Genomic DNA, 11,332 nt, shown 5'->3' with positions numbered 1-11,332 from the left:
CACAGTTGAATGACAGAATGAAAGTCTAATATGTTTGGGCAGATGTACAATAATAACTTAAAAAAGAGGGTGAGAGAGAGTCCTCAGTGAGCTCGGCCCTGGCTTATGATCCGTTCAGAAGGACTAACCACTGTCGGTGAGTCCTAAAGCACCAGTGTGCAGAACTCTGTTTTCATTAGTCTACATAGGGAGCAGGTCCTCTTCACAGACTCCACCATGTTTCTACAGTAGCCCAGAGCAGAACAACCAAGCACTGGCTCTAGAGAGGGACTTTATCGTCTTTACGTTATGTGAAGGCCATCTGTGTATTCAGTTGGTTGCAATCTGCTAGCTCACCACTAGATGCCACTAAAGGTTACACACTGGCTCTTTAAAAGGTCTAGAACACATATAGGTACATGGAGAGGTCCTGCATTAAAAACCCTACTTAAGTAAAAGTACATGTAGTATTATCAGACAACTGTACTTGAAGTACCCCAAGTAAAAGTATTTCTACTGTAAAATTGTCCCCTGTGACTGGTATCATATACATTATTAGATTATTAATACTGATGCTGCTCGAGGTGGAGTTAGTTTGAACTCCTTTATGGTCCAGTGGTTCCCAAACTAGGGGCCAAGCCCCCTCCGAAGGGTCACAAGGTATGTGCTCCATTTGTTTTATTTGTGAAATATTTGGATAATTTAAAATCATCCAATCCACCAAACAAGAGTCGATAGCAACAGCAGAATAAGCTGTTTGGCATTGGCAGAGAAGATTTGGCAAATTTTTCATGGGCGCGACCCACATACTCAGCTGTGCTGCTCATCCCAGAAATGCATGTTCCTTACAAATGGGGCACCATTTGAAAGGTAAATAAACAGGCTTTCCAACGGTATAAAATTCATTGCCAAGAAGCATTGTTACAACAGAGAAATAATCTACCAAACACTAATTTCCGAACTTTTTGTTCGATATTTATATATTTAAAAGATTGTGCTCATTCCACAGAATGCCATGAGACCAGACCAGTCAGTTGAGAGAGATCTGTATTGGAAACGTAAGACCTGAGAAACTCTTCTGAATCCTGTCATATATATACTCAGACCTTTTTTATGTATCACTGGACCATGTGAAATCCAGCCCCCTGCACTCGTTCAGGTATTTGTCTACCAAGACAATAATAAAGATTTGATCTGTCAATCCTGAAAGGCCGTGTCTCTCAGGATTGGTAAATGACAAGGAAGAAAGATTTTGCACTGATTAAGAAATGCGCATTGCCCAGTAATATATGTGAATAGTAACTAGTGAATATTCTATTGATGCTAATGTGAGCTAGCACATTTCTCCAACTTGCAAGAAAATGACTTGCTTTGCAGTAAAGTCGACCTGAGAACACCAGAAAACTGATCAATTAAATGTTCAGTAAAACACTAGTTTGAACTCAGTCCTGCCACTTTGACCTCAGCATTGCTTTTCATTGTGTGCTTTGCCCTCATGTATGTGAGTGTGGGGACACTATAGAAGCAAATGAGTGTCTGCAAATATATTGTTCATGTTGATCAGAATTTAGTGAACTACTTTATTAAAAAAAAGATTTGTTAAAAAATGAATTATGTAATACTAAACGTTAACTTATTTGTCACAAAACCTCACTTAAGTAACGCCACGTCTGTAGTCATTTCAACCCAAACCCCGATCTTAATCTAACCAAGTAGTTTTTTTTGCCTAAATGTAATCAAACATTTCTAACGTCCTTATTTTAACCCAAACAACGATATTTTCCTAAACCTAACCAAGTTGTTGCCCAAACACTGCACAGGCGCACTGACTGCTGTTGCTGAACCTTTTCAGGAAAACACTGACATAATAACTTTTCGTAAGATATCATCAGAGCCGTTGTACAAGGACATATTGACTCGCACCATTAGCATTACAGCGGGCAGTGCAATACTGTGGCGAACAACGTGGCACGAGCAGGACCAGATCCTTCTTATTATGCTGTAGCTTCGCCTTTAGCCACGAAGCTACCAAACGAGTCCCCCTACTTGGTGCCAGCATGAAACTACAGCCCGCTGTCGTTGGAGTTCCTTTGAACTTGTCTGTTTTTCAGAGCAGAATCTGAATTGAGAAAAGTGAAGTTGAAATATTTGATGTATTTTTAGTCTTGCTTGAGTAATTCTCACTTGTTTTTCGAACTTTGCATTCATTTGTGCATTCCATTCAAAATGAACACGTCTAATTGAAACGTGTGTATTTTAAAGCACCTGTCAGACTCCATAGAAAGAGACCTGTGTTGATTCAGAGCAGGGAACATCGGCACAGTGTGTGATGTCTGTTGTCTCGGTGAAAGTCTCTGCCAGGTCCGTCCTCTCCACATGGAGGTTCAGCTGTGTGCTCTCCAGCTGGCGGGCCTGGATAGTGTTGGATAGGGCTGGATAAGCCTCGTCTTTGCAAGCCCGAGATGTATGCAGCATGCAGTGCCTTTCCTGGTGACCGACGTCACAACTAAAGCAGAACTGCACACGACCAGTGAGCGGGGGGGAGGAAACGTACAAAAAAACTAAGACGAACCAGATTGTATTGAGCTTTGAATGAATGAAACCGCTGAGGTCTCTCAGCCCGTGTCTTTCTCAGAGTGGAGTGAAGGATGACGGGGGGCTCAAGATTACACACGGGTTAAAGGAGAAGTGCAACACACACCTTTTTTTTTAAATCACGATTTGACAATGAAACAGGTTTTACTATTCCACAGCTGACAGGGATGTCTCATGTTTGATGCTTCGACATGTATCTTTTTTACCCTGTTTACATAAAAACATCTCATTTACATACATGTCTTATTTTCCTAGTTCCTGGGATCAGACTTATACAAAGAGCAGTGGAAAACTGGCCTGAAAAAGACTTCTGAAAATGACTCTGTGGCTGTACAAAATCATCTTTTTTTCTTTTCTCTTTTGTCAGAAGTAGCACCTGCGTGCTTTCACATACGCACTTTATAATGTTGCTTTGAAAGCTGGAAAGACATTTTTTCCCCACTAAATAAAAACATGTATATTTTCATAGAATGCCCACTGCACATCATCATTATCAATAACTTCATAAGCTTTCTTATAACAACGTTATGAGACAGAAACTCTGTGTGTTCTGAATGATTTTATCCCAGAGTTTGATAAAGCTGATCGTCGTATTCCTCTTCCAACAGACTGAGTTTTCAGGTGATCCCACTTCAGTTCTATTTTACAAACTGCTGGAGTTTGGCCTCTGAGCCCATGATCGAGGGTTTAACCTGAAAAGCTTTGGAGCTAAGAGGAGGAGCAGGAGCTGGATGGAGGGAGGGAGGGAGCTGGGAGAGGAGGAGAGAAAGTTTGGTTCTCAGTGGAACCGCTGGACTCCAAATCTTGGATCCCTGCTGTCCCGGATTTCAATCTGGAGGAGGAACAGAGAAGAGAAGAGAGACGGCGTCAGGACGGCTGCAGCAACATCTTAGAAGCAAACAGAAGAAATGTGCCTGATCGGGGGAGAGAGAGAAGACGGGGTGACACAGGAGGAAAGGTCCGGAACTCATTCATGCCCTGTGTGCTTTACACTGAACTATAGGCTCCTTTCAACACTCACACTGAGTTGTTTCATGGATGCTTATTCAATATACACTGCTGACGTCAAGGTGAAAAACTACGTTTGAGTTCTAGGAGTGAAAAGTACAAACACATAAATAGTAGTGAGTTAAAATATAAGTTGATGGTATGAAGAACACGAGGCTTTTATTCCTTTTCTACTGGGGACTGAATCAGATTCATAACAACCTTTAGGTTTCAGCTCCGTAGGGAAGCGCTGCAACTTTTCTTACAATAGTTTTGTTCTGTGTTTCTCTGTCAATAGATTCATGTTCAGAATCGTAACTTTTCTTTTTGGGTTAGCTTTGTGAGTTGGTTTTATTTATGTGTGTGTGTGTAGTTTATGTAGGGCGGTCATTTTTTATATTACTGGGCATACTGGTGCTGATGTGCTTGATTAATAATGCTGTTGCGTCTGTCAGCTGTGTATGAATATGTGGCCGCTGTGAGACATGTTAATGTTCATGTTGGTGCCTAACGTTTCCTCTGATGATGACGTATCAGGCTTGTATGATTAAACTGTGGTGCATTCAGGCAAGTATAGTCGTTTGCACCTATTTTGGTCAATATATGAGTTTCAGAACCTATTAAGTATCCTATGAGTCTTGGATGGACTAAACTTACCCGATTTCCTCTGTGCCCCCACTCACTGTGATTATACGTCACATCATGGCTCTTCAGATCAATCGAGGTACTTGAAAGTCATGTGACATTTGTTTCAAGCTGCGTTAATCAATGTTCGACCACTAGGAGGCAGAAAAACACCAAAACAAAGATCCTCAGATCCCCATCACTGCCTTACACACTTACCACTTTCACATCCAGCTGTCACAGACAGAAAGTCTCTTTTGCTTGCTAGGCGCTCGACATCTGATTCAATGTTAATATCAAAAATAGTGATAAATGCATGTTCCACGTCTTTGATTATTTGAGTTGAGCTGTGTCATCCCAACGTATCGCTCTGGAACCACTAAAAGACATTTGACTTGCACCATCCACGGTTATCACATCATCAGCAGCATGTGCAGTTTGTTGATGATTTTGGATGGTCTTCTCTGCGCTTCATCTCTTTTCTATGTCTGCTGCTCTGCTCCATTTGGCTGCAGATGGCAGTGGGAGAGGCGACAGAAGGGCTCTGACATATGAGTCAGTGTAAGCCGGCAAGATGGAAAACAAACATAAAGAAACATACTAATGCAAGGAGCTTGAAAGGTCAAACCTTTAATACATTTTCCAGACTCTTCTTTCAACAACTCCTTTCGACGCAGGACTATCCCAGAAATCCAAATTATATATTAAGAATTCAATAAGACATGAAAATATAGTCAAATAAATAATTGTATTAATGCTTTTTCCTCTAATAGATAAACACTCTTGATGCCAATGGGAACTATTCAGGCCTTTCAATAACGAGGTCATAACTAGGACCGGTTCACTTAACCTTTAGGTCAGTTAACAAGCAGCAATGTGATCTTCAACCCTAGCCCTCCATTACAACCCCATTTAGGATGAACCTCTTGTTGGGCTGGGTGGAGGGATGGGGTTGATGATGGCGTCATGTGGAGCAGGATAATAATAGCTGTAGCACTTTCAGATGGTTCATCCTCCAAGGAATACAATTTAATGAAAATCAGATTTGCCAAAAATCAATGGGTGAAGAGGGGGGGAGAGAAGTTGGGGATGGGGTCGGAGGGATTAGGGTGGAGAGGTTGGGGATTATGATTATTAATCTGTTTAGAATGACCTGTCGTTCTAGCTTCATCAGACTGGGTGGATGCCAAATGTGCGCTGACGGCTTTGACGTCCAACCTGGCGGTTTGTGACACAAAACCTTCTGAGAAGCAGTCATTGAAAAAGCTGTTTGGAAAAGAACTTGGATGATTGGATGAACCATCTGTCAATCTAACTCTTATTGAAGCCAGTCGGGTGAAGATCTAGAAAAGCCTTCCGTATTGTTTTTTGCTCTCCAGTTGTGATATAACTGATGCTATCGCAGCTACGCTAACCTCTTTATGAGCCACCATTGTTGTTTAGAACGAGCAGTCGCCTCTCCGTCTCCCATTCTTCTGAACCATTGATTGTTAGTGTGTTAGATGAGATGGACTTTCCTGTGATCCTGCTATTCTCACGTAATCTCGCAATATTGCGAGAATCCAGCTGCCGTACAATGCAACTTGACACCACAGACAATAATCAATACACTTCTCAGACTGAAAAGGGCAATACAGCCGGGACACCACCTGGAACATACCTACTGTTTATACTGCGTGTGTTTGAGGCTCTGAAACTTCTGCTGCCCTCCCAGTTTGTGACTTGAGGAAGTTTCAAATATCAAAAGTTAAGCGCAACGTTCAAAACTTTCATTTTTACATCAGTCCACGACACTGTATGCTCAGCAAACACTCCCAACGACATAATATGTACTCAACTGTATAGATGGAGAGGAAACACAAGCAATACATTTTTTCCAAGATCTTCTATCCCAAACCCACATAACTAAGATATTTGGCCTTGTGCACATGCTATTGGAGATACAATTTAAAAAAATGTAATGACTGACATGTATTGACAGATGTATATCTGAGAACTTGTGCATTTTTAATTTGGTAGACTTTAACAGTGATATCATCATAACACCCCCTAGTTTAAAATGTAATGCAGTAAGGTTAACACAGTTTTAACTTCTTACTTTTTGGTTTCTGACAGTATTTTTACTTGAGTAAAACATTTTAGTATTCTTTCCACGTCTGCCGTATTGCCTTTTGCACTTTCCTCCGAGCTTCCTGCCAATGCTGTCTGATGTTGGTGAATGAAGGGTTGTCATACGTTGCCTGATGTGCTTTGTGTCTTTAAGCAAGTTGCGGATGGTGTCTGAGTTCTTGTCCCTGCTCTTATGGCTGCTGTTGTGGAAAACACTGTTCCACAATGTTTTCTGAGCTCAGTTCAGCTCATTAACATTGGTAACCAATATTCAATTAGCGCCATCAGTAGCATAAAGCACACCATCTTCTATTACAAGGGAGTAAATCCAACATATAGACGAGGTAAGGAGAGGTAGAAATGGGTTCACAGTGCATTGTCCTATGAAATGCAGGGGAGAGGACAACCAACAGCTTCACACAAAGAGGTAACTGATCCAAGCGCATGCAGAGCTGGATCGACACGTCATATCAACTAATGGGAAGACTGGTTGGTCTTACTCCGTCCATTCGTAGAGAGGAGCCAAGATGGAGCTAAAGGGAGGAAGCAGTTTTAAAATAAGATCACCACGGTTTATTTATTTAACGTCTGTATAAAGGAAGTTGATATAGCGCATATGCTATTTTAAGCAACACAGTGTGTCACACCTCGACTGGTACAGGTGGGAATAACCTCCCTCAATGACCAGATCAGAATCAAACTAGCAACCTCAAAATCACAAGCCAATCTGAATGAAATCCAGGCTATAACCACCCCTGTTAACCATTACTCAAGGTGGGGAAACATGGCAAAAAAAAGCTTCTAATGTAAGGACACCAAGGATGTAATATGAAGATTCACGCAATGAAAGTTGCTTTCTGAGAGCATACACCGAAAATGGTTAGTTTACAGTAATCGGTGTTCCACATGTTTGAGCTTTAGTCCCTCTCTGGCTGAGCCAGCTGACTTCCTGCCGACTCCCTGCACACATGGAAACAACTTACTGATACAGCTGCTGGAGACTTCCTACCCGAATGGATACAATTATGACAAAACGAGCCATTGAGTGTTTGTGACGATCAGAAAAAATATTAAACATTTCTTTTGTAAAGATTGTGCATGGAATAAGCACTTTTCAGACAATAATTGAACTGCATTATGGGAAATGTAGGATCCAGTGTTCTTTTGCAGCTCGCTCCATACAAGAGACTAAAAAAACATTATTTCATTTTGACTATTCTTTTAAAAAAATGTGTTATGAATTCCCCAACCTTGCTGAAGCGCAATGCTAAATTGCTGGAGTACCCCTTTAAGGGGCAGGTCCATTTTTTGTTCTTTATTGGAGTTTATATATCTAGGCCTTTATATCATTCTGTAGCTTCCCAGTGCTGTTCCTTATTTATTTAAATCCAAACATTCACATTTTGACCAAAGTACGTATGTTTTAGCATCAAAATGCTACTTTTCCAAGCCCTTCTAAAAAACATTTTCCCCACGTAACCTGATGCATGATGACGCTACATATACAGTAGCCTATATACACATCTTCATGTGTAACATACAGTAACTTAGATGGCGGTCTGCACGCTCCCAGTTTGGAGAAGCAGACTGGAGTACCGGCACGTACTGCTGTGGACACCACGTTAGTTCGGATCTGAAAAGTCCCACAATAACACAAACAAACGAACCATGCAGTGGTAGACCACGAGGTGTGACGTTAAATTACTGTTTATGTCATTGGAGTTTGGTAGCTTTAAAAAAGGCAAAGATAACGGCTGCAGTTCCTCGTCCAAAAGGGCGCTCTGATTGCTATAAAGCAGTGAAAATATTCAAAATTTTGCGTAGACTTAAACTTTTAATAGGAGGCTAAAATACGTTATTCTGCAGAACACTGCAGCATTGCCTACAAACAAGCCCACTTCAAAAAATCCAAACTAACACAGTTATTCCCAAACTTGGCACAGCTAACGGTGACTCAGCTGGTGCTAGCGTTCACATTAGCTTACTTTAGTGACGTTGGTTACCAACGTCACTGCTTTTTGCTATCCGCTGTGAAAAAAAACTGAAAATGATGAATGCACCCTTTAATTCTGTTTTGTCTTGAGAGAAATTACTAAAACAATAATTACTTGTGACTGTCTTGATTGTCTTCTTCTAAGTATCTTTTGTATGTACATAAACATAACTTTATATGTATTTTTTTCTTTGGTTTTTCAGCTCCCCATCTACTGAAAAAAAAATCCATGCAGAATAACAGCAAATTATATATATTTATTTGTCATAATATTAAAAAACATTTTTCATTCTGAGATGCATGAGTAAGCAGAAAAACATTAAGAGGACTTCTTGTAAAATACTGAGTGGTAGAGATGGTTTTCTTCGTACTCTGGTCTTTTAACTATTTATATTTCATGCACCGCGGCACCCGGCTGCTCATGTCACATTTGTGTGAGTTTATCTTTGTACATCAGCTTGGCTTGTAATTTGAAAGTTTGTCCTCTCTTCCTTTGATGCTGACATACACACACAGAGAAGCTGGAGGGCCTGGTGAACGCAGCAAACGCACTCCTCAGCGAAAGGCCTTCCTCGACTTGACATCTCCTCTCCTCTCGCAGTAGGCCTTGCTCCTTTGGGAAAGCATTGCGCCCGAGGACGTTTCCTACAACACGCCACCACCTTTTGTTTTCCTGCTAATTCCTTCTCTTCTTCTTCTACCCCTCTGCCTCAACGCAGCCCTTGATGGGATGCATCACTTCACCCTCTAATGGTCTCTAATGTGACCAAACATCATCTGTCTCATGAGGAGTTGTGTAAGATATGTGACCTGACACCAGGTTGCTTTAGCTGAGGGGAGGCTGCACTCACTGTGATGTTTTTAATGGCAAAAGTTGGCAGTTGCATGCTGCTTTCGCTGCCATGTGATGGACTGAGACACATTAACACTCTCCTTATGTGATAACAGAAAATATACCGTGAAATGAATGTTCACATACACACTGTGCCATGCATCACCACACACAGACCATTCACAGCCATGACACCACGCACCCAAAGCACAACATCAATGTGAACTTACCCTTGACACAGCAAAATCTGTAAAAAGGACAAAGAGTAAGATTAATACTTTCCCTTTACCTGGAAGGTGGATTTCATTTGAATGACTACAAAGGCTACAGTGCACACATAAACTATATATTGTGCTATACTGGTCCCTCAGTAGTCCTCTTCTCCACCAAAACCCTTTCCGTTTACCAACCAAGATGCCCAAGGGTGGAGGAAAGTGAATACGTCTTTCCCACACTACAAATGATTTTACTATGTTTGCTATGTTTACTATGTTTACTATCTATTATGTTTGCCTGAAACCTGCTAATGTTTACAGACTTCCATGCAAAACATACTTTACACAGAAAGCAATGAGGACAGAGAGAGAGAGAGAGAGAGAGAGACAGAGAGAGAGAGAGGCAGAGAGAGAGAGAGAGAGAGAGAGGCAGAGAGAGAGAGAGAGAGAGAGAGAGGCAGAGAGAGAGAGAGAGAGAGAGAGGCAGAGAGAGAGAGAGAGAGAGAGACAGAGAGAGAGGCAGAGAGAGAGAGAGAGGCAGAGAGGCAGAGAGAGAGAGAGAGGCAGAGAGAAAGAGAGGCAGAGAGAAAGAGAGGCAGAGAGAGAGAGGGAGGCAGAGAGAGAGAGGGAGAGGCAGAGAGAGAGAGGCAGAGAGAAAGAGAGGCAGAGAGAGAGAGGCAGAGAGAGAGAGGGAGGCAGAGAGAAAGAGAGGCAGAGAGAGAGAGGGAGGCAGAGAGAAAGAGAGGCAGAGAGAGAGAGGGAGAGGCAGAGAGAGAGGGAGAGGCAGAGAGAGAGAGGGAGAGGCAGAGAGAGAGAGGGAGGCAGAGAGAGAGAGGGAGAGGCAGAGAGAGAGAGGGAGAGGCAGAGAGGCAGAGAGAGAAAGAGAGGCAGAGAGAGAGAGGCAGAGAGAGAGAGGGAGAGGCAGAGAGAGAGAGGGAGAGGCAGAGAGGCAGAGAGAGAGAGAGAGGCAGAGAGAAAGAGAGGCAGAGAGAGAGAGAGGCAGAGAGAGAGAGGGAGGCAGAGAGAAAGAGAGGCAGAGAGAGAGAGGGAGAGGCAGAGAGAGAGAGGGAGAGGCAGAGAGAGAGAGGGAGAGGCAGAGAGAGAGAGGGAGGCAGAGAGGGAGAGGCAGAGAGAGAGAGGGAGAGGCAGAGAGAGAGAGGGAGAGGCAGAGAGGCAGAGAGAGAAAGAGAGGCAGAGAGAGAGAGGCAGAGAGAGAGAGGGAGAGGCAGAGAGAGAGAGGGAGAGGCAGAGAGGCAGAGAGAGAGAGGGAGAGGCAGAGAGAGAGAGGGAGAGGCAGAGAGGCAGAGAGAGAGAGACAGAGAGGCAGAGAGAGGCAGAGAGAAAGAGAGGCAGAGAGAGAGAGGGAGAGGCAGAGAGAGAGAGGGAGAGGCAGAGAGAGAGGGAGAGAGAGGCAGAGAGAGAGGCAGAGAGAGAGAGGGAGAGGCAGAGAGAGAGAGGGAGAGGCAGAGAGAGAGAGGGAGAGGCAGAGAGGCAGAGAGAGAGAGAGAGAGAGAGACAGAGAGGCAGAGAGAGAGAGAGAGGCAGAGAGAAAGAGAGGCAGAGAGAGAGAGGCAGAGAGAGAGAGGGAGAGGCAGAGAGAGAGAGGGAGAGGCAGAGAGAGAGGGAGAGAGAGGCAGAGAGAGAGGCAGAGAGAGAGAGGGAGAGAGAGAGAGAGGCAGAGAGAGGCAGAGAGAGAGAGGGAGAGAGAGGCAGAGAGAGAGGCAGAGAGAGAGGGAGAGAGAGAGAGGGAGGAAACCACAGCATTATCCTTCTGGAATCTGACACGTAACCATGGTAACTAAATCCACACACTCGGAGGAATTGGGGGAGTTTATTTCTCTTAAGCTCAACACAATCATCACCTTCTCTGATGATGTCTCTCATCACGACACCGGTCATACACAAACAGAAACTACGACCAACAACTACTGTAATACAGCTATAAATAACCCCACAGCAGAAGAATGCATTGTATTCATGCTAAAGTGATGTTTTTAA

The 11,332-nt window shown here is 43.1% G+C and overlaps 1 protein-coding gene across 1 annotated transcript in view; it reads right to left on the bottom strand.

The window, feature by feature from the left end:
* Window positions 1–3,265: 3,265 nt before the first annotated feature.
* lhfpl4a (LHFPL tetraspan subfamily member 4a) overlaps window positions 3,266–11,332 on the bottom strand; it is a 34,993-nt gene continuing 26,926 nt past the window's right edge. The window contains exons 3-4 of the mRNA XM_076097055.1: window positions 9,350–9,366; window positions 3,266–3,406 (exon numbers count right to left, since the gene is read on the bottom strand). Of these exons, the coding sequence (XP_075953170.1) occupies window positions 3,353–3,406; window positions 9,350–9,366 (71 nt within the window). The 3' untranslated portion in view covers window positions 3,266–3,352. The remainder of the gene's footprint in view (window positions 3,407–9,349; window positions 9,367–11,332) is intronic.

The sequence above is a fragment of the Anarhichas minor genome, unplaced genomic scaffold (assembly GCF_050575085.1).
Source record: "Anarhichas minor isolate MPS153535 unplaced genomic scaffold, ASM5057508v1 ptg000023l, whole genome shotgun sequence".
NCBI classification, from domain to species: Eukaryota; Metazoa; Chordata; class Actinopteri; order Perciformes; family Anarhichadidae; genus Anarhichas; species Anarhichas minor.
This window is presented reverse-complemented; position numbering and strand designations above follow the sequence as displayed.